The sequence below is a fragment of the Ptychodera flava genome (genome assembly GCF_041260155.1).
Source record: "Ptychodera flava strain L36383 chromosome 3 unlocalized genomic scaffold, AS_Pfla_20210202 Scaffold_26__1_contigs__length_13983176_pilon, whole genome shotgun sequence".
Taxonomy (NCBI): Eukaryota; Metazoa; Hemichordata; class Enteropneusta; family Ptychoderidae; genus Ptychodera; species Ptychodera flava.
The window spans coordinates 4,795,651-4,820,703 of NW_027248280.1; the positions used below are offsets into that span (position 1 = coordinate 4,795,651).

The 25,053-nt window shown below is 37.4% G+C and overlaps 1 protein-coding gene across 1 annotated transcript; it reads left to right on the forward strand.

Moving 5' to 3' along the window:
- Window positions 1–24,835, forward strand: LOC139126112 (ubiquitin conjugation factor E4 A-like). The gene is made up of 18 exons (XM_070692163.1): window positions 1–136; window positions 1,854–2,169; window positions 4,675–4,772; window positions 5,399–5,563; window positions 6,173–6,317; window positions 8,773–8,975; window positions 9,535–9,720; window positions 10,540–10,657; window positions 11,711–11,911; window positions 12,509–12,769; window positions 13,563–13,971; window positions 15,066–15,258; window positions 15,806–15,919; window positions 16,709–16,883; window positions 17,619–17,695; window positions 18,789–19,037; window positions 20,755–20,912; window positions 21,562–24,835. Exons 2-18 carry the CDS (start codon window positions 2,067–2,069, stop codon window positions 21,923–21,925), a joined length of 3,219 nt encoding a protein of 1,072 aa, XP_070548264.1. The 5' UTR covers window positions 1–136; window positions 1,854–2,066; the 3' UTR covers window positions 21,926–24,835.
- Window positions 24,836–25,053: the final 218 nt, after the last annotated feature.

A 25,053-nucleotide genomic window follows, 5' to 3' on the forward strand; every position in this document is an offset into this window, starting at 1 on the left:
AGAGGCTACACCTCGGGGTGTTGCAGGACACTTCCGGGTACACTGTGTAGCCTAAGTCGACGTGGGCAATCAACATACGTTCATGTCGATTTTGCGGGTAAAGTCGACATTTTAGCTGTGATCGGTCATTTATCAGGTAAGAATGGCACATAGATATAACGCTTGTGAAACTTTTGATATTTTTTAAATTTTAAGCGCTCGATTTCTTAAAACTGCGTCGATCTGGGCGACACTACCATATTCTGGATTCGTCCATTCCCATATTCTGAGAAAAAAAGGCTGGACGGTATTTGCCGGTGGTTTGATGTAAATAATCGGAAACACTGACAAATTTAACACAGCGTCGTTCGATTCAATAAGATAACCACTACATGTTGACGCTTTCTCAATATGATTTGAAAATGCTAGCCAAATCGTTGACTCCCCCGTTTATTTACCGACAACACCGGTATTAAATTTCACGAACGCTTTGATCGATAGCCGATGGATACGCCTCGGTGACAAGTCGTGCAGCCTATTTGGTTTCGGTGGACATTGCACGGTTTCTGTGACGCATCAAAGCGTTGCGTCGACTTTTCTACCACCTATAAGGTGCGCCTGTTCTCTAAAGACTTGGATACGACAGACTTCGCTCTGCATAGGTCACAACAACTATGCATAGAATCACAGAACGCGGCCGCCATTGCATCGCGTGCAGCTGTAGGGATTAGAGTGAAGCGAGCATGACATTGCAGTTATCGGATGGCGACATTTTCTACTGAAAACATTTAATACACCATGGCCGCGTTTATCTGAGATATAAAGTAAGGGGAACACTTAGAACTTTAGGAATCCTGGATTCATTTGCATTTGAATGAATTGCTTCACTATTTATTTTAAATAGAATAATTCAGCATAATTCAGCAATATAAATCTAGTAGAAGCAGGTATTTGACAAAAAACCTGTTTCACTTTTTGTGGGGATTAAAGTTGCAGGGACTCCCAGAAAAAAATTGAACAACACAATTTTTCGTGTAAGTTTCCACATTTGAGAATAGAACACTGATCATACAATAGCGCTACTCTTGACATTTTGGTTTTAGTATTTTTGTTTGATAAATACTGAAAGAGTGTATTATTTTCACTATATCTACTTCCTCAAACCATGGTCCCAGAGGGGACCGTGCTCAAACATAGCCCCCCCCCCTAAATGGAGCCTGATGTATGTGTTTATTATTTATCAATGAATTCAACTCAAGCAAAACTTATCATGGAATGATATTGATATATGGGCACATTCTTTCCCTCCAAGATAAGATTTCTGATCTCTTTGAATAGGTTGGTAATTTGTGGAAATATTTTGGAGTCTGTGATATGTCAACACACTATGAATATGCTACTACTACTAATATACTGCAACACCTGTATATCAGCTAATCAGTGGTGCTTCTTTTTTAGCTTAACCTGTTCACCCCAATGCCCTGTAAACAGGTCCACAATCACCATTGATAACAATGGTTCTGGGACAAACCATGGTGGTGGAAGGGTTGAGAGGGCACTCTACTTATCTGTTGACTGTATATACATGACGTCTCAAAGTTTTATTCCTAAATAAATTTTACTTTACAAGAAAGAAGCCATACTCTGCAACAGTATGTGAGAATATTAAAAGTGTATGAAAACAGATACTGTATGTATGAAAGGATCAGAGTAAATAAATTTGTAAACACATTGTACAAAAAGTTGCCAAGGTTGCTCATACGAACTCGAGCTATTGCCTTCACAAAATTTCTGTGGTTACAAAAGTAAAGAAGTATCAAAATTTGTCAGCATTGCACATTTACATTATATTCTAATTTTTCTTGAATTTACAGAGGTTTTAAGATGAGTGAAGAAAATCCAGTGCCACCTGCCGACCAAACCACCATTGACCTAAATGACAACCCATTTGCTGCATTGCTTCAGCCTGGAACAAATTTAGAAACCATCACGGAAAAAAGCCTTCAGGAGAATGAAATTGGGCAGAGCCAAGAGATGACATCTGCCAAGGAGGAAGCAAGGAACCTGAAAGTGTCGAGAAAGTCGAGATGGAAACTGAAAGCGAGCAGAGCAGTGTGAAGACATTGGCAGAAGAGAAATTGGAAATTAACAATGTTATTCAAAGGATTTTTCTCATCACAGTTGATAAAGGTAGGGATTTATGTAGCATATATTCTAACAACCAATAATGTATCATACAAACTGAAGGTAATATTAAATGAAGTCAAACTCAAGTACTACACACATTACCCAAACACTGTCGTGGTAGTGATCCTTGACAGCAAGATATATCTTCCCTAGCAACCACTCATTTGAATGATTCGTAGGAGGCTTTTTTAAAGGTATCTAGGCCACTACTTTTTACAAATATTTTCTGGTAAGTGCTTTGCAAACAGTATCCTAGCAACTGGTCTCTCATCCCAAATCTCCTGTAGCAACCCCTGCCGAAGGGTCTACAACACATGTCTAAATGTATGACTTTGGCTACTCTAATCTAAATTATCCCCCTTTCAGTTTTACAAATATGCAACTACCCCCAACTCAAATACACCAAGCATATTTTAACCCTCCCTCATAATCTGCTTGTCTCTTCCATCACTGTCCTCATACACCACCCTCCCCTCGTACTAAAAGCCATTGGTGTTTTCTTTGACTGCGAAAAAAATCATAAAGTGAAAATTATGGTAAACCTGCCTGAGTTGATAAAGCTCTGGGATTTCAGTGGTTTTTTTTTAGCTACTATAGACTATAGTCTATAGAAGCTATTGGGATGGGTATCCGTCCGGCGTCCGGTGTCAGTCTGTATGTATGTATGTATGTATGTATGTATGTATGTATGTATGTCCGTTTGTGAGGCGTCCGTCCACTCAAATATCTTGAGAACCGCAGTACTTACTGATTTGATATTTGTTGTGTAGATGAAAAATATGATTTTGAGAAACTGTTTTTTTTAATTTTTTGATATTGTTGAAAATAGGCAAATTAATGCCAAAAAAGGTGTTTTTGGAAAAAAATCTTCTTCATAACCGCTGGTCAGACAGCTTTGTTATTTAGTATACAGGTCCCTAGGGATAACCCAACTTAGATTTGTTCAAATTGTGATGAAATATGCAAATGTGTATTTTTAAGGATTTTTTTTGTCATTTTTGTCAAAGTTTGACTTACATTGTATGTAATTCTTGTACTGTATAAACCCTATCAATTCACCCAGAAAAAAATAATTAATATGATTTTACATAATGGAATTAATGGGAAATCATCAAAGCCAAAATAATTTTAGTGTGGAATTATCAGAAAGTTCAACTTTTTTTGACAGTTCATAGTGAATTGAGGATTAAAACATGTAAAGGCAACTTTCCTGAATCCAAACTTTGATATATTCAGAACCACCATTTATGTTAACTAAAAGAAATTGCTCATAATAGTTTGTCATGATAGGGTGGTCAATTAATAGAGACAGAGAAAGTTCTAATTTCCATTTATGGTTGACTTGGTAAGGATAAAATAAGATTACTTTTTGAGGAAAAAAATAGAGTGGTCAATTAAAAGAGTGGTCAAAGTGATAGGGTTTTTATGGTAAAGCTGGGCTGTAAGATTCCTCATGTGCTATTTATAGCAATTATGCAATCTGTGTAAACAGTGCAATGAAAGTGTAACATGATTCCTTATAATGCTTTTGATGACCTTGAACTTCTTAAGTTTCAAACATTTGTCTCTTCAGTGTGCTTTCTCTGAGTACGTACAGTCTCAACTTATTCAACAGAACTTACTTACAATATTAATTTGAAAGTTAAAATGTGCTTGGTTAATGGGATAAAAATACTGATATTAAAAGATAACCAGCTCAAGATTCTTTATAACCTGATAGATATGCTGTTTTTTTATGACGTAAATCTTGATTTAAGCAAGTCTTGTGTACTTTAATTAGAATGTAATTAACTCTCGTTTATTTGCTATTATAGACTAATATAGTCTGATGAAATATGCAAATCTGTATTTTTACGGAATTTTTTTCCATTTTCAATTTTTTGGTCAGGCCATCCTGAAATGAGCTATCAAAGATATCCACCTTCTCATCAATACATGTGTCACAAAAGGTTATTCTCTACATAACAAAGCAGAGCTCTGTCAACTGTTGAGTCGCTTGTTTTTTCAAAACCGCTGGTCAGACAGCTTTAATATTTGGTTTACAGGTCCCTAGGATGACCTTAGTGAGATAATTTCATACAGTCAGGAAATACTTATTTTGTATTCATGTCTATAGTAGCTTCAGGGACATTGGCCTATTTTTATTTTCCTTCATTATGTACAATTGTTTTAAGCAATATTAAGTGAAATGTGGGTTATCTTAACATAATATAAAGAGAGCTCTGCAAGTGCATACATATACTTGCAAAAGGGAAAGACAATTTTGTGTTGTGTCTCACCATTATTTACATTAACTCTGCATACAATATAGACTTATATATGTGAACATGTTTGTTAAATGGCTATTTTGCCAAACTTCAAGCACAGAGATTTGTCCATTATAGTCTGTGGATTAATAAGGACAATTTAAATTTTCTGGTGGAATGTAATACAGTATGTCAGACTGATGGTTTTGAATTTTTTCTTACATAATTTTATACAATTTGCAATCTACTTCTTTTTTTGTAGAACCAGTGACAGTAGCTATGAATGTTCCATCATTCTGTGTGTATCTTCCTGACCTTGCCCAGGACAATTACTGGTTGGACTGGGATAACCTTGACCAGGTAATGTCTAATATAGAAAATGAAGGTACTAACTTCTGAAATGCAAAAAAAAATTTTGTATATATGCATATATCATATGCATATATTATGTGGTGAAAGAGTTATGCCAACTATGTCGGAAGTCACTGCAAATCTGTATATATTTATATATAGTAGTATAGTAAGTTTAATTTTGGTTACACTCAGTTTAGTGCCTGTCGTTCACCCTGCCCTCGAAAGTGAAAATCAGTCATTTGCCATAGCAACTACAGATGACTGAATTCCTGTAGCTATCAAAGTCCAATAATAATAATATGTCTCATCATCAATCATTAATATTCATTCACTGCACATTGTGCGCTCTGCTTCAGGAAAAGCGATGTCTTTTCTGTAGATCATTCAAAGAGCATTAATTTGAATATTCAAGGTGAAAACTGAGCAGTTTTAAAAGGTTCCTGGAAATTACTATTGCCATATCTGTGTGTATCTCTGAAGGGTAGCAAATCTGAAGGGTAGTTATGTAAAGTACCTCAATTTATGTTGAGTTTTTGTTTCATATGGAAAAAAAAAGAAAATTCTGAATTGTTCTTACATGTAGGGAAAATAATTGTGATATTATTAACCACTTATTGACTATTTTGTGACAGGGTCTATTTGAGAGGTTGTTGATGCCAAGCCCAGGAAAGCATGTGGTTGATACAACTGGTAAAGACATCAGAGACAGTAGAGCCCTGGCAGACGCCAACGAAACCTCCCTGCTCCACTACCTGCTGGGTTGCTATCAGAGATCACTGAAACAGAACAAGCAGCAGGTATATTGTCAGTTATCAATCAACATATCTAATGACACTGCTTTGTTTATTGTGTCTACCAGTAATGTGTATTTGTAGACACACTAACCACTTCTCAGGGTATCTGTAAATTCTGTTCTCTTATTACAGTACAAGCAGAGTTTCTAGATGCAATTTCTATCGAATCTTTTATACTTCTGCGCTATAGAAATATACTTTTACCTAAGAGCATTGTGTAGGTTTCTTTCATTGGATTTGAAAGACTTTAAATTCTCTATTTCTTTGGCAAGATTTATAATTAGTTTTTATCAAGCACTTTTTTAAATGTAGCTGCAAAAAATGATGTTACCAATGAAGTGTGCATGGCACTGCGAAACAGACTCGCATGAACCTTGTGGAAATATATGACTCAATACAGCCATCAACTTTTCAATGCAAAGAGACCAAACCTATATACATCACACCATGTCACATTCTGTGATATCATATCATATCAAATTACAGTATAAAAAATTATCTGATCTTTACCTGCCATACCCATATTGAATCAGTCAAAATGTACAAACACCAGTGTCATAGCTGCTTCAGGAAAAATCTGACCTTTGACATTGTATTTGCATAATTCTCCAGGACAGTAAGAAAGAGATGGTTGAGAGATGCCGACAGCTGATTATATCATACACTGTGACAGCGCTGACCACGCCAGATGTCTTAAATGCTGCTAACCTTCAGAGAGATATAGTTGACCTCTTCAGAGAGAAATTCACAGCTGGAGGTAAGCAAGAAGGTCAAGGTTCATCAAAACTTTGACATGGGTGTAACCTGTGGTGAAACCTGACCTAACCTGCCCCAAGGCTGTCCTTAAAACAAAGGTCGCCTTGTACACTCACGGTTAGCCCTCCAGCAGGGACATGGCTCTATGTAGAGAGAAAGGTTGAAAGATATTTGTACGCATACAAAAGCAAAATATACCGTATGTTAGATTTGTCTTTCATATTGTACAAGGAGTCACAAGAAAAGTATTTCTGCATTTTTTGTGAAAAGGAAAGTGATGAACATGTCACACAAATATTGACCTATGCCATTCAACATGTCATAGCATATTACTGTTGACGTAGTTTTTAACAAAATTAACAAGAAGTTTATTGCGTATACATACAATCACCATGTAGTTACCAGTACCCCTTACCCTGTCAGTCCAGTCGCTTACCCATCTAACAAGTCAGTGAGATGTGGCACTGCGCAAAATCTTACATGTATTTTGACCTACATGGCTTGGTATGTTATAGTTGCTTATTAGTCCCCACGGACACCGTCCAGGGGGACTTATAGGTTTGGTCATGTCCGTGTGTGCGTGCGTCCGTGCGTGCGTCAGTGCGTGCGTGCGTCCGTCTGTTCACGCAGATATCTCAGAGACGCCTGGAGCGATTTCATTCAAACTTGGTACAAGGATTATCACCTATGCCATACATATGCACGTCTATTTGTTTTACGATCCGATTCAAAATGGCCGTCTGGCAGCCATTTTGTTTCCTGTATTTGATGTCGGTGCGTATGTTCACACAAATTTCTCAGTGATGCCAGGAGCGATTCCATTCAAACTTGGTACATAGATTACTCTATATGTTATACATATGCACATGATTTTTGTTTGATCTGGTCTAAAATGGCTGCGTGGCGGCCATTTTGTTTCCTATATTTTACGACTGTGCGTTCGTTCACATAAATTTCTCAGCGATGCTGGGCGCGATTGCATTGAAAGTTGGTACCTATATTAATCCTTATCACATATATATGCATGCCGATTTTTGTAATGATTCGATCATAAATGGCTGTGTGACGGCTGTTTTCTTTCCTGTATTTGATATCCATCCACAGGGTCCCCAGGTATGATCCACAGGGGTTCCAGGATGAAATTAATATTAATGCTGTGTCTATGCATAGGGGCTCATGAATGCAGATATCTGAGATATTCCTGTGCCAATTCTTTTTAAACTTGGTACAAGGATACTACACTATGGCATACATAAGCAGGTCTATTTATATTGGTGTGGCATGCATAGTTAGGTCTAATTTGCATAATTCGAGATTAGAGCGCTGTTTCTGGTACAGACTGTACCAAATTTGATGAAACTTTGTGCAGATGGTTTGAGTCCCCACGGACACCATCCGGGGGGACTTATAGGTTTGGTCATGTCCTTGTGTGGGTCCGTGCGTGCGTTCGTGCATGCATGCATCCGTCCTTTCACGCAGATATCTCAGAGATGCAAGGAGCGATTTCATTCAAACTTGGTACAAGGATTACTTCATATGTCATACAGATGCGTTTGATTTGTTTTGTGATATGATCCAATATGGCTGCCGTATGGCCATTTTATTACGATTTTTTCATGTATAGAGCCATTACTCAGGCATGTTTCAACCGATTTTATTCAAAGTTGGTATAGGACATTGACCAATGACATAGATATGCACACCAATTTGTTTTGTGATACAATCCAATATGGCTGCCTTACAGCCATTTTGTTTCGATTTTTTCATGTACAGAACCATAACTCAGGCATATCTCAACCGATTTTATTCAAACTTGGTACAAGGACATTGACCTATGTCATACATATGCATGTCAATTTGTTTTGTGATACGATCCAATATGGCCGCTAGGCGGCCATTTTATTACGATTTTTTCATGTACAGAGCCATTACTCAGGCATGTTTCAACAGATTTTATTCAAAGTTGGTACAAGGACATTGACCTATGTCATACATATGCACATTGATTTGTTTTGTGATACGATCCAATAAGGCCACCATGTGGCCATTTTATTACGATTTTTTCATGTCCTGAACTACAGCTCAGACATGTATCAAGCGAATTTATTCAAAAGTATTTTTATCACAGACCTAATGAAGAGGACTCTATCCTCTCTGAGGACCTGTAATCAAAGTACCCATTAACAAGTGGGGACTGTGTCATCAACGATGACTTGTTTTGTTAAAAAGAATCTTTACAGTTTCTATGTTTTCAGGGACCTTCAAATAGTCAAGTCTTTGTAAAATGCATATATATGCAACGTATAGGACATGTTATACCTCACTGATTTCAACCAACTTGACCTGATGGTGAAATGTGACCTTGGCAAGATAAGGGTTAAATAAAGACGGGATTGAAAATGCAATAAGGTACCCCATTCAGATTGTCAATGCTATATTTTCTACCGTTGATGCAGAGGTTGACACCCTTGCTGTATTCCTGGATAAAATCGTTCTAAGAATGGAGGAAGATGACGTACACGACTTTCATCTCATATTCAGCCCTGTGTTGGATATTACTTACGACAGGCTGCTTGGACGCAGGTCCATCATGAACTCATCAAATTACGTCTACTGTGAAATTCTCAAGTTCTTCACAACAAGGCCTCCTCTAGCAAAGGTATGGGTGGATCAATAAGAGACATGGACAACTCTGGACTTGTTTACAAATCAACATAACCCTAGGGAGTCCAGTACAGCCTGAGAAAACTATTGTGCTACCAGTAAAGATTGGGCAGAGTCTACGTCATTTTAGCTGAATATCTAAAACTCATGAACTCTTTCAGACAATGAGGAATTTGTGGAAATTTCTTTTATGTCAGCCCTATAGTAGCGATGTTATGTGTAATATATGAAAATTTCTGGCATGTGAGAGAGATGTCTAGAGTCAGTGGTCGGCATATTTTGGTCAGAATAAAAGCTGAATATCATTACCATTCACTTTTTTTTGTAGAACTTTGATTTGAAAAGACAGAAAAATTTCTCAAAATAGAAAGCAAAAGTCAAGAAAAATTATAAGTAGATGGAAAAGTTGGTGATTTATACAAAATATGTGTGTGTGTGTATTATTGTAAGTATGTATATGAGTGTCTATCTATCTTTGTACATACACATGTATGTCTCAGTCTACTACAAACACTTGTTTTATATCTCCAATTATGTATTTTTGATTATTTCAGGTACTTTTGGCGCATCTAATGCCAAGAGACAGCAACAATGGTAGAGACTATGAAAAGAACAGTCTTGGCTGTCTACTGTCACTGTCCTGTCTTGTCAATACAGAGAGGGGGCCTTATGAATTCTTTGACTCACCGTCAAGATCTACACAACAGCAACACCAAGCTACTGAGTCCAGTCTCTGGCAGGTGTGTACAGGCCACAATTTTGACCCATCCACCCCTAATTCCATGTAAACAGGTCCACATTCACCATTGATAACAATGGGTTTAGGCCAAACCATGGTTGTGAAAGGGTATATCCTTTCACCCGCATTTCCTGTACGGTATATAAAGCCAACCACACTGCTAGTGCATTAAATCAACACCTGGACTACCACAGTGTTGGAAACATTGCTATATCAAACATGCCGTGAATGCATACACAACATACAGGATCTTACTGGAATTTCCCAGTACACAATGGTGTTGGAAATTTTGCAGTATTCAAAGTAGTCAAAGCGTTAACAGTTCTTTGCTGTGAAGAACAAGGTAGAGAGCTTCTTCATAATGAATTTGATTAAGATTAAAACTTAACCACAAGTTGACATTTTCAGTCCATTATTAATACTTCTGTTAAAAAAAAAATTACAAAATTTCAGTAAATTCTGAATGGGATTCGAACTCACAACATGTGACACGTTGAGAAGACATCCTGTCAAAATTGCTTGGCTAAATCACCACCCTTAAAGAAGAGTGGTATAATACATTGATACCATCCCTGTATATCTTCCGAGATACCCATACTTTGGCAGGAGTTATAATTTTCTAATAAATGTGTTAGTAAGATGGTATATCAACATAACAGACAAACTTTCTGTAATTTTCCACCAAGGCAAGGCACAAAGCATTTGGTCAAAATTCTTCACCGTAAGCTTTATCTGAATTCTAATCTCCATTCTTTCTGCACCACACATTGAAACTAATATCACATGTTGAATTAATTTTCCCTTAATTTTCTTCTGACAGCCAATCAGTGTACTCAATGAGAAACTTTACCAGGTGTTTTTTGGTATGTTGAAGTCATCACCAGAGGTTAAAAATGACTTCCTGCAGTGGTTGGGAGATTGTCTCCAGGCAAACTCTGGTAAGCATGGCTACTTTCCATAGATTTTGTAATAACATTAACCCCTTACCCCTGTTCCCTATGTAGAAGTCCAACTTTTCCACAGAAAACAATAGGCTTGGGTGAAACCATGGCAGTGAATGATATAAAGAGAGGGGGGTCATCAGAACTTGCCTTTGCAATTTTTTTGTTTACAAACAATGTATTTCATGTTGATGCATAGTGTCAACAAAGCTGCAACAATTAAAGTTTCCGATGTACATTACGACAGATATGTTTTTACTTTCATCAACGGCCAATTTACTTTGGATACAGTATTTAAATTGGTTGTATTGCTCCCATAGGGCCGTTGATCACAGTTCTTATGACCTGCTCCCTTCAATAAATGTTTCAGTACAATTTCTTGTAGGAAAATTTGCCTTTTGATGTTTTATGTAAATATTGAAATTAATGACAATTTCTATTCATATCAAGACATACATCAGTATTATGTAAAATTACAGCCTATGGCAACAAATCAGTCTACAGAATTTAATACAACCAAAAGCCTGTTGTTATTGAAAGCCTTGGTAATTGTAGATTTTGTCAATTTTTCCAGTATTTATGTTCAGTTCGATATTAATCTAAAAGACCCTAAAATACCAGGTATTCACTTCATCAATATAGCAGCAAACATCATTTGTCAAGACTGAAGAATTCTGGGCCCACAAGCAGATGAAGAACGTTTACTCAATATACAGAAATGAAATGTGGAAAGATAGCCAAATGTTAAAGTTATGACATAAGGATTAAAAATTGATCTTAATTTGAACATATTTGTGCAAGCAAACGTTTCTCTATGGTAGTCTGGCTCAGCGCCTGTCTAACTTCCAAGCAATATTGATATACCACGAATGCAAGAAAATTTATCCTGCTATATGGCTGATGTAAAGAAATTTCAAGAAATCTCTTCAGAAATATTGTCAGAGGCCATGCTGCTTTCACTACAGCACATTATTCACTTCTGTAAATTCCAAGACATGATTATTGGCTGGGTCAATCAGTGCTTGTTTCGTGTCGTGTCTTTATCACAAGGTCGCGCCAAGATCTGGAGCATCATGGGTAACCGCCAGCAATTTGCAACGGACAGTTTCATGATGAACCTGGGTACAGTGTTGTTACAACTCTGCAAGCCGTTCATATCACCGAACGCCAGTGAGAAGTTACTGAAAATCGATCCTACATACACGAAAGTTAGCAAGGAAAATGCCAAGGATGCTGGTGTGCATATGAAAGGTACAAACAACACAAGAACACATATCTGCAATGAATTCACAGTGTTGAACCAGATTCAGATGGAATATCAAGCCATTTAATTAATCCTCTTTCTACCAGGCTCCATTGACAAACCATAGAAATAAATACCACTTGGGAGAAAGAGAATTAAAAGGCATAATTTTGCAATCTCAAGGTTATGGTCTCATTATACTTGCATATAAATTAGACAAAATTTAGACTTTTCATTTTTTCTTTGTTCATCATATGCGATTATTGATAGCAATGTGGAGTGCATCAACGATCAACAAAAACACAATCAGTCAACAAGAAAAAATGTACACAAACTGAAATGACAAAAATACCACTGACACAGCAACACTCCCAGTGTGTTTACAAGGATATATACTGAGGAAATTTGTACTATTACCTGTAAGATATCATTTTACTATTCTTCTGTTGATGATGTGACACTAATGAAGGCAGAATTTTGTACCAGCATGCTCCTGCAACATTACTATATTCACATTTCCATGGAAAAGTTTGGGAAAAAGTGAATTCCAAGTACATCAATGTGCCCTGTAGGATGGCAAAAAATAATTGAGTCTTTTGTCGTAGGTCTGCCAAGCGAAACGTCTCTTGGTCAGCTTGAGGAAAACGAAGGAACTCCAGTCACAACAAAATCATCGTACAACTTCACAACGGAGATTTTCTTCATGACGCACAAATGCCTGCAGCTTGGTTTCCACTGCGTCTACACACAGTTCACAAGGTTAACCAGAGATCTGAACAGAATTCAGAGAGCCTATGAAGACAGCAGGCGCATTACTGGAGGAGAGAATGAAGTCATCCAGAAAATCAGAGAAGAAATGGATAGAGGTGAGCAGCTTTACATTGCGTAGCATGTAGGCATAGCACTGGTGAATATTTCAATGTAGGAAATTTATCAGTGCCATTCCAAGATTTGGCTCTGCTGATAATAGGAGGACTTGTCCCCTGTTAACCCTTTGAGTGCTGTACTTTTTCCCTCCAAAATTTTAGCGCAACATGTTATCGATTATTATGAATTTTTCGGTAATTTTTTGGATATTTTCAGACCAAATGGACATCACATTTCATTGGCTACAGTTTTTTATCAGAATTTTTGCAAAACTCTGAAAAAAACTGACTGGGGTATACTTCATCAAATTGCCTTTGGGGCTCAAAGGGTTAAGCCTCGGATAGATTTCAAACTCCTCATTTATTTGTTGTGCGTGTCAGCATTTTGTGCAAATGTGTAACATTCCTGCAAGTGTAGATACATGTACTTATGCATGTAACTGTCTTTAGATCCCGTGTGCTACATGTCCATATACCAAGGCACAATAGGGAGCTATTGACTTGAGATCAGTTGGTGTTTGTGTGTCTGTCTGTCTGTCTGTCTGTCTCCAACATCCGTCAGTGTGCCTCCTTACAAACTTGGATATGTGAAAACATTGTGCTAATTAGAGGCATTGTGGAAATTTGCATCAGGCCTACATTTATATCTTTACATGTACACCAAAATATTTGCTTGTTGTATTATGACAATTTGTTTTCATCATGGTGCATCATATTGGCCTAGAGTGCACAATGCCTGTCTACCTTCCAAGCAATATTGATATACCAACTTCTCCTTACTATTCTTTCCAAGGGATGACAATGTTTCTGTGCATGAAAGCAGCGTTGTTGGAGCCCCAGAATCTGCAGCTGTTTTTTGACTTGGTCATTGCAACCTCCAGGTTACTCAACCACTATGCAGTCACAGACTCCATCGAGACTTTAGTGACCCCCTCGCTGCCACTTCCGGATCACAAATCCCGGATTCTGACCTGCATTCCAGAACTCTTTGTGGACAACATGGTGGATTTGATGCTTGTCTTGAATCGATTCAGTCATTCCATCATACAGGACTACGGAGAAATTCTGCACCATCTTGTCTCTTTCATAATCTTGTTCATGGGAAGTCCAGAACGCATGAGAAACCCACACTTACGGGCCAAGATGGCTGAAATACTGGAATGCGTGATGCCTAATGATCCTCCCAAGACTGGACCATCAATGTAAGTCATGTCCTGATTGGACAGCGTTGCACATGGATCCCTTTCTAAGCCAATCACGTGCTTTCACATAACAATGTTCCATTTCTCAAATATAAATTTGAATAGAGGTACTTGGGATTAGCTGAAGGATGCAAAGTTAGTTTCTTATTGCCACAATGTCAAATACATATTAAGGTAATGTGGGCCTTGAACATAAAAGAGTTAAACATTGGTTTAACTTTTCTCAACGAAACTTTGGACTATTCTCTTACCAATCAACGATAAAAATCAGGGGTCACCATGCAAAAGTTTGGTACTAGAGGAACAAATTACAAAACAATTAGCAATATTTGAAATTCAAAATGGCTGCCATGGATCCCTGTGTGGAAGTAAAATTATTATTTTCAATAAAAAACTAAGAAGAGGAACTTTGACTCCAAGAGGGTAGACCAGAATGTGTTGCAAAAATTTGAGCCAGGATCTGTTCTCCAGGCGTATTCTTCCTTATCAAAGTCACAGCAGGATATGGATCAATAGTTGAAATGCTGCCATCAACTAGTAGACGGACAAATTATTTTGTACTGGGGCTAAGTATTAGATTTTCAATCAATTACAATGATTTATTTATCCAGTAAATGTTCAGAGCACAAGAATGTATGAGTGCAATAGATTACTGTAATAAAATCATGAGATAAGGTACATGTATGTGATTAAAGGTATACAGTCACCTGTAATCTAAATATGCCCATATATGGTCAAAAGGGCATTCCTTAGTATTCAAAATGCCCATGTGAGGGCGCTGTTTTTAAAAAGCGGCCACCCGCTTAAAATCTATGATTGGTTAGATTTTCTCTTTCCATGGTAACTGTGGCAAAATTGGAACAGGTGACAGTATACCTTTAATCATCTAGAGTCCATCAAGACCCCTGTGCCCTTATACTATATGTCAATTTTATACTGTATATAACAAATGATTTGATTGGTCCCCATCAAGTAGCTGTACCCATCTGGACAAAGGCCGATACTATTGACCAACCAATCAAGATACTTTTTACATTATCTGTTATTCATATTATGTATGTTACAAATAACTTGATTGGTTTTCCACCACACAGCTATGACAGGGAGCAACTCTTCATAGACAACCCCCTCGCCAAGATGCTGACCACGTCCCTCATACATGTGTTTGTGTCCATTGAATGCACCGGTGATCCCAATCAGTTTGAACAGAAGTTTAATTACAGACGTCCAATGTACAGGATCATGGATCACATCTGGGTTATTCCACTACACAGGCAAAATACCAGGGTGAGTGTTACATGTCTCTTTCATACATGTGTGTCAGTTCTACCACATCATTAACCTATACACCCCAAATTTCTGTTAATAGGTCCACACTCACCATTGATAACAATAGGCTATGGCAAAACTATTGTGTTTAGAGGGGAAAAAGATATTTGATTGTATCACAGGCTGTCAGTGTTGTGATAAAGCAATGTGCCAGTGCATGTTCATGGCAACACAATAGTACTGCCTAAAATGAAAGGCACCATTTTGACCTTGGAAGAAATGATGTCTTTTGTCATACCTTTCAAATAAAAAGGGAAAATATTCTGACCTTGTAATTTCCATTGAATTCTGCCTGAGAGATCCTTCTAAGTTTTCTTGTCTGTATTTTTTTGAAAGGTGACCCAGTTTTTGAACAAGAAGGCCCTTCTAGCTATGTAGTTGCTACAAGCAGTGTAGATCATGTACCATTCTTAGATTTTGCTGTCTTGTTCAAAAAGGTATTACACAAATTGAATTTTCTGAAAACCATTCACAGCTACATAACGTTTCTGTCTTATCACTGCAGGAGTTGTGTACCTACGCAGAGGAGAACATTGAATCAGTAAATCCGCCGTTGTTTCTGAGGTTTATAAATCTACTTTTGAATGATTCAATCTTTCTATTGGATGAAGCATTCCAGGTATGTCAATCTCTGACACTGCATGGCAGGATTAAATGCTATTTCAAGGTCACCTTTTTACCAACCAGTAATAACGGACTTGGTTAAAATAAACTCTTGCCTTGTGAGCTCATTAGTTTTGGAAAACTGTCTATTACATGCCTCATATCGGTATATCAAACATGACATACCCCATAGGATTCAATGGTAACTTGTTGATGATGTAACGGGAATGATTTTCAACTTAAGAACTTTGGATTTAAAAATGATCCAATTTTTACATGTTTTTCTCAGGAAATCCCTTTTTCGAAAAGTCTGCATAATCCAGGGCATAAGGGTTAAAGGAAGTGTGACTGAAGCTCAGAAAAAAGCGCTAAGAACATGTAATTTTGCTCTAAAATCCGCACATTGCTTTTCAAATATCAACACTACTTGCATGTTTAATTGGCCATTTTAGGTCATGCCAATTTATGTAGCTTTTGAATAATAACCATGTCACAGCCTTTCAGGTTTAACCCTTTGAGCGCCAAAGTCAGTTTTGTTGCGTTATAAAAGATAAGCCGATCATTTTTTTTTTAGATTTTCCTCAAAAGTTTGATAGAAAACTGTAGCCAATGAAAAAGTGATGCCCATTTGGTTCAAAATTATCAAAAACATTACTAAAAAAATCGTGAGAATTGGTAAAATGTTGCATTAAAATTTGGTGGGAAAAAGGATAGCACTCAGAAGGGTAATAATCTCAAACACATCTGAATATTACCTTTGATTGGTTGATAACATTTGAATATCTTCTCTGATTGGCCATATTAGCTTCTGACACAAGTGAAGGACATGCAGAGAGCCCGGGACAATGACGAATGGGCTGAACTCCCCACACAACAACGACAGCAACGAGAATCTACGCTTCATGGTTACAGTCAGCTGACAAGATTTCACAACATCATGTCAAACGACACCATGCATACTTTGAAATATCTAGCCAGATGTAAGGATAATATCTCTTGCCTTTTATCTCTCTTATTCAAAAAAAATGTAAATTTTGACAGATTGTTCAATACTTTTGTTGTTTCTCCACCACCGTTTCTTAGTCAGTGCCCAAAATTTCGGTGAAATATCTATGTTCAGCATGTCAAAACAGCAAGTAGATGCAATGTCATTTGATATTATTGACAGTGGACTAAAGACAGTGCACATGCCATGTATAGAGCCTAAAAAGCAAAATACTTGTCTAAAAGCAGAATACTGGGTATTTTAAAATTCTTCCCCATAGACTCCAATAAACTAGTTATGTACAGGTAGTGCACAAAGTAAATATTCTTCTTAATTCTCAAAAGTGAGAGTGTCTTTCAAACAGGAAGTGTGGAACTTGTCATGATGTACTTTAAAGTAAAATGCTTCTCTTCAATGATGAAATGGGATCTTTCAATCCCAGGAATTGAACCTGCCTGCATTTGTTTACAATTTTGTATCTCATGTAGCTTGTTAGATAACACCAAGGGCTTCATGTTTAGATGCAAACGGGAAAAAGCAAACTTGACTAAATCAAAGACAAAATTGCCCCTTCAGATGACAGCAAGCCAAACGTGTTCTCAATTTATAATGACATGACCATTTCTGATTACTTTGGTGTTGTTTAATGGGCAGATCTGAGCTTAATGGGGAACATGTAACCCTACATCTTACAGTTTCTTTCCTAACTTTATCATTTTTTCCAAATCAGATCTCAACTCCATATTTACATGTCCGTCGATGATTGACAGAGTGGCGTCCATGTTGAATTATTTCCTTCTACACCTGGTGAGTAGTCAGAGGCAAACTTTTATAATTTCCAAGACATTGGACAAAGCTAGAGCAGAGTAGAATGTCAGCAAGGCAGTAGTGTATTGACAAAGCTCTCTGTGGCTGTTAGTAACAATTTGTTTGGATTCATGTGGTTCCTGTAAGCCAAACAATATTACAACTAGAAGGTTTTGTTGTAACAGAGCAATAGAAATCAAATGAAGTTAGTATTACAAATCTCTTTCATATTTCTTCACCATCTTTGCCATGGTATTTTGCAAATATCATGACTTCAACCGGTGGAATTTAACTGAACTATATTCAGTCCACAGATCTATCAAAAGTTTCCTTTCACATAGGGATGCTTGTGCAACCAAATTATCAGAGAGAACTTTAACTATTGTACAGCAGTATCAAGGTCTTTGGTTCCAATATGTCAGCAAATCATTTGCGTCCATTACACATCGGAAAGAGTTGTTAAATATCATCAGCTGATATATTACATCCTGAGGTTGCATAATAGTAACATTTGTAATACTGTAACAGACTCCATACTCGGTTTATGCCCCCTTCATCACCATGGTTTGGCCCAGACCTGTTGTTATCAATGATGATTGCGGACCTGTTTACATGGAATGGGGGAGGGGGGACAGGGGAGGGTGAACAGGTTAAGCTGCCATTCTATGGTGAGAGAATTATCTCGATACCTTAAATACAATCTTACCACCAAAGTGAGTCAATACAGTATCACACAGTCGACTGGATTTTCAACATGGTGGATTTCTGTCTACAGGTAAAGCACATAAGGTTACAGAAGCCAAAGTAAAGTTTTAGATTGTACAGGAATTTCATATCAGAAATGCCTAAAAAGATGAAAAGATACATGATTTTTGCTAATGTCACAAACAAATAGAACTTTTTGCCATGAAGATGATTACTTTTGCATTAAAAGTGTATTGGATCACTATCTCAAAATCTTGCTGTGTTGGGAAGTGAACTTTTTACCCAAAATGCATTTCAATATCCTGTAGTTTGCTCCCTCAGCTGTGGCAAAACCTGAAGCAGCTGTTTTTTTCCACCAACTATCATCACACAACATCCTCTTTTGTAGACTGGTCCTAAGATGAAGGCTCTCAAAGTGAAAGACTTCAATGAGCTCGACTTCAAACCACAACTGCTGGTGGAAGACATCGCAAAGATTTACATCGGTCTTGGCAGTGTGGATGCCTTCTATGATGCCGTGTCCAGGGACGGAAGATCCTACAGTGACATGCTTTTTCCAAGTGCAATCCGAGCTCTGGAGAAGATTGGGAAACCAGAGCTAGTCGAGAAAATGGAAGTGTTTGCCAAGAAAGTTCAGGTACGGGTGGCTGGACTGTCTCAAGTCAAATACTGCAACAGTTTGCTGTCATTTGATACAAACCTGATTGTTCTATTGTAGTCGCATTGTTTTAATTGTTGGTATATTCCCATTTTCCCCCACAATAGTTTGATATGGCCTATTGTGTCGAATAGACCAGTTTAATCCAAGTCCCTAGTGATACGGGCACCCACTCTTTAGGGATACAGTCATTGGTGTGCTCTAGTTTGGTATTGACTTATAAAACTTGTACACATGACACCAAAGTCTATTTACATACATTGAAAGTAATCAAATTGTTTTCTATCTATATACTTTGTGTGGCAAAACTTTCAATTAAATTTTGCTGTTAGTTTGACTTTCCAGCTGCTCAATTTTACAAAAGCAATATTTTGTTCATGAACTAAACTGTTTTTGTAAAGGCTGGTCCCTAGGTAAATTTTACCAGGGTTCCACTTCCACCCCAGTCCTGTTACTGGGGTTCCCCCGGTTACATCAATGCGATCCTGTCAGGGGATAATTACAGCGATGTACCAGTCTTCTCAAACATTAATTAGCAAAAACATTGCTCAGTTAAGTAAGTTAAGATGCCATCATTTCAATCTTGTTAGCTCATATTTGGTTTTATATATAAATACCAAAAGAGCTTATATGATGAGTCTGAGTGGCGTCTGTGTCTGTATATTTGTGGGTATGTGCAGATGTATGTCCGTCACACACAAAGGCTCCCATACCGCCAAAGCTACCATCTCAGTATTTGGTGTACAGGTAGATGTAGGGGTTGAGATGTGAATTTGTTCAAATTAATACATCAGTGTCAAAAATGTGCAAATGAGGTAAGAAAAAGGGAAATACTGCAAGTGTGCAGGAGTGGTGGCAGTGAACTGAATCAGCCCACACATCTGAATAAGAGGATTTTGACCTTTAATGTATTTGTATGCAGGGTACCTATTATGTTTGGGAGTGATAGCAGTAACCGATACAGCTAATTTGTCATTTCCTGTCATTGTTTATGAACTGTGACATATTAACAGATCTACTGAAACCATATGGATGTCTATTTTTGTACATCCATGTAGAAAGATTCTCTGCTATGCATGTTGCTAAGTTGACCTTCCGTACCTAAAGTTTCAGACCTTATTTACTTTTGTCATTCTTAATTTTCTGGTTTAAATATTTCAATAATTTCTTGTTGTTTTTCTGGTTGTATTTCTTGTTGTTTTTCTGGTTGTACTGTGCAGAAATTGTCATAAAATCAATGCATAATTTTCCTGCACTGAACAGATAGAAATAACACTTATTGTTGATCTTTGGTATGTACCAATTCTGATCAAATTTGAGCGACAACGTATAATTGCGGTATTTTTATTAATCTCCTGGTTACTACCAAACATACTGTGAACACCTATACGATCTCACTAGAATTTTCTGGCACTCAAGGTATACAGCAATTAATGATGATGCCTAAAATTTCCAGCATTTAGGGTTGTCGAGAGGTTTTTGATCTTCAAAAGGATCTTTAACAGGTACGACAAAGTCAACTTTGTTGAGATTGTGACATAAGATAAGCAAGGTTTTCCCTTCAGCAAACTGACCATCATTTAGATTAGCCATGGCAAGAGTGCCACAACGTCAAGAAAGAGAACACTGTATAACAGAGAAATATGCCACCACCTTTTCTTCACATACTGTATCATCATACATTTATCCGTTGCAGGAACGGGCAACTCAGCAAAAGAAAGACGAGGAGATCCTTGGTGAAATTCCGGACGAGTTCCTTGATCCCATCATGTCAACTCTCATGACAGATCCAGTACTCTTGCCGTCCTCAAAGCTGACAGTGGACAGAACGACCATTGCCAGACATCTGTTAAGGTGAAGTTCGCCCTCTAGTGGTGACCCTTGAATGTCTCACACTTACACACACACAAACAAACCCTTTGTCTTCTAAAAGTGTAATGAAATATTTCAGAGAACAACAACAGTCCTGCATTTACCTTGATCTGTTGGTGAATACATTGGCCATGGTTTCGACATGGCAATTCAAGCATACTATAACAAACTAACGTAAATTACCAATGAAGAAACCCCCTGAGAACTCGTAGACCCAGGATTTCAATTTGAGATCTGATGATGAACTGAACAATTTGATCTTGCCATGTGATATTCTATAGCAGTACTTCAGTGGGTGAAATGAGTGGCAAAGTACCACAAAATATTCTCACATAGACATAGACCACAAGTTTGATGTTTTATTACAAATAATGAGCGGTTACCTATGTAGTAAAAGTGATTTTTGCATGAGATAAACATTATCAAGAAATGTGTGGCTGTCAAGAATTTGACACCATGGTGGGAATATTTCACCCAGTATACTGTTTGATATCCATTTCCAATGGTAGAGGTCCAATCTTATAATAGACAGAACAAGAATAAGTTGCTAAAAGTTCACTGATTATGAAAATTGTTGTGAAGCTTGATAGACTTTTTTGACATAGTGTGTTTGTGATGTTTGCATTTTCAGCGACCAGACAGATCCATTCAATCGGAGTCCACTTTCCATGGAACAAGTGATACCAAACACGGAGTTGAAGGACAAAATAGACCAGTGGCTTGCAGAGCATAGGAAGCCAAAGCAAGGTGATAGTGTCAGCCAGCAGGAAGTTGCAACAGCCATGGAAGTGGGGGAACCAGTGAGTGGAGGGGTATCAACAGGTGAAAGGTCATCAGCAGGTGAAGGGTCATCAGCAGGTGAAAGGCCACCAGAAGGTGAAGGGTCATCTACAAGTCCGGATGTGTCATCAGCAGGTCAGCAAGGGTCATCACAAGGTCAAGGAAAATCATCAGATAGCCAGGAACCATTGGAAGAAGCTATGTCGCTGGATTAGAATAAGTTTGTACAAATGGAACTCCATGTTGAAGAAAAATAGTATGATTCAGACATTGACACATCATTTTGCACGTACCAGTACTGCTGTTTGAGAGCAGTTCAAATCCTTGAGTTCCCGCATAGACATAGACCACGGTTCTGCTGTTTTATTATAAATAATGAGTGATAATATCAATGTACAAAAAGCGACCCTTGCATGAGATAAACGTCATCAGGAAATGTGTTACTGTCAGCAAATAGGACAATCAGTGCCAAGGTCATTGTCTTCTAGTTGAGATGTCATGTTGAACCTGACCACCCCAACAGCTTCATGTCTGTGTTTTTGACAGTCATCATCCATGTGTGTGTGGACAAACCAAACAATATTTATAGGTTGGTTTGAAACAGTCCTCTCAGAATTACTCGGACACACTCAAATTTGTTTGCTGATTTGAAGCATGCATGATCGCTGGCTATTTTACAAAAGAACATTTTCTCTGCTCTTAAGTTTTGATCACTTCATAAACTGTATCTGTAATTACTTTTGTCTCTTAGCAGACATTGTATCTCATTGTGCAACAATTCTTTTATTTTCAAGAAATGTACAGAAATCTCATATGCGTTCACTTGTTATTCCTTGTGTCCAAGCTTTGATCCTTTTTATGAAATGTAAATGTGTATAGCATGTGTGCGTCTTACTTCAATAATACTTTTATTTCATTCACATTTTAGTGGTTGGCAGCTGTCTTTGGTAGTTCTAAACTGTAATGTGTCCAACTCATGAGATCTCAGATTGTGAATGTTTTATGATGGCAAGTTGACTGTTCAGATTTGATGGGGCTGATCATAGATAGGCTTCTACCAGTTGTAAAGATATCTGATAAAATGGCTGAAGGGAATTTTTGAAGAAGGGTGCAAAGGAGAGGAGCTATACACACTAGGAAACAACATCTCCAGTGTTGTTTAAGCTTTTATTAGAGAACTTAAAAAAAAAAATTGGAATAAAAACTCCAGGTTTAGAGGGAGTAGATACAGCTTTGGTAGGAGATCTCTGCATGTCACGGAGTGTGGGATGTCTTTTATTAGTACATTTAATAAGTAATTATCGTTGACTTGGTTTGTACAGCTATATGTGTCATTATTCCTGTACAAAGGTTTGTGGGTTTTTTTCACCAGTTTTTGTTTGAAGAACATTTAGAGACCTCCATGTTTGATTTGAGGAGCTAATCAAATTCAAGCAATTCAAACAATATAGTTGTGATTACTTGTGCTCCATAATTGTGATGACCAACTGGCATAGAGTGATATCAGCTCAAGTAAATTTCAAGACACTCAAGAGTCAAAATTTTGACCCAGACTCTTGAGTTGGTAAGACCTCACTCTAAGAAAAGCATCCATCACCACAAATCTTCCAGTCTCACCTTGACCTCTGACCTCTTGGTGACATAATGACCTCCTGTGGAGATTTACCCCTTAATGAGATGCAAAGTTTTATTTCTCAAATCTATATTTTCTATAGATTTCTTTCACAGAACAATTCAAATTGTACAGATATTGGTAGTTTGTCCATTATCCAGATTTCCATAGGTGTTATACTTGTCTTGAAGTTCAACTTTTTTCACATTGTAGTATCCTTTACTCAGTTGTTCATCCAGTTTGTGTGTGCTACAGACTTTGCTTTGATCAAAGTTTGATGGTGTAAATGGCAAAACCTGGAGTTGTTTTACACAAAGATTTTAACTCATTTGCCAAACTGATACATGCAGGAATCGCAAAAATAAATCTTGCTATATTGATGCATCATGGGAGTGTCAACTGTAGATGGGACCCAGTTGTATGTTTATGTCAGTGAAATGCATTTTACCAAAGTGAAGAAGATTTCACTGTAATACTTTCAAAGAATTGTATACAGAATGAAAAGTTTCCTTCAGAAGGTTTCAAAATGTATCTTACTTGTCACTTTTTACCTGCTATGTACCATTTTGGCAAGGACTTAGATACTGCCCATCAGATAACAAAAATTAGATTCAACGTTCTTGTCATGTGGTCACTGTCTTCAGCATTTCTTTGACACTCCATTCCCTGTTAATAGCTTATCTTAGTATCTCTAGGTCTGGTGGTGTCGGGAATTTTACATACACCAATGTAACCACAAATGTATAAATGTACTGTTCTTGTCTCCAGTGTTTGTGTTGTATTTGTTGTATGAATTTCTGTGCAATGTCAATGTAAAGCAATTCAGCGTCTTATTGTAAATATAATGATATAATTTTGAGTTTCCAACAGTTATCAAGGGTTAAGTGTGATGACTATTTCACTGACAAAGTATACTTCTAATATGAATTTTTTTTTAAACTTTTCTTGCATGATTTTCTCAAATCTGCTTTATCTTAGTCTTGCATATTCTTATTTTCCATTGTTTGTCGTTCTATCTTAGTTTGGATTATTTTAAATCATACCCCAGTCCCAGTAAGTTGGAAATTGTTGTAAAAGTTTCAATAGCTCATATGAGGAATAGTTTTAACAGGACAATAGATGTTGTTATTCCTGAAAATAGTTTTGTTATAACACATGCTGCACCCCCACCCCCAATTTTCCCAGTAGATTGAACCAACCATATTCCAGTACACAGTAGGGTTCAACCAAGTAAGTGTGGTGAGGGGGTTATATATAAATAGTTACACCTGTGTGCCCTGGTTGACATAGTATAACATGTATCCAAACATGTGAATTATATGTATCAGGGATATGGGAGATGTGTAAGTGTCAGACATTATAGTGTTTTATTTTTTCTGATGAAAAAATGATATGTATGCTGATGTGGAAATCAGCCAAATGTTTGATTTTATGTGCTTGATTATTTTCAGCGTCTGTTAATACTGCTGGAACAATTGAGCATTTCTGATTTGAAATAAAAAACAGAAATGACCGCCTGTGTGTTCCTGTCTGTCTGTCAACTGTCAACAGCTGATAAATACTATCTTAGGAGAGTGATACGTTAGACAGGCCAATTGGCCAGTGATTAAATGGGTGTTGCTCATAAACTAGCCAGAGAACATTCAGTTTATGAGTGACACCCATTTAATCATTGGCCAATCATGTGAGGAACATTTGGACTGACAGATTTTAAAGGGACGCCTGTGACAT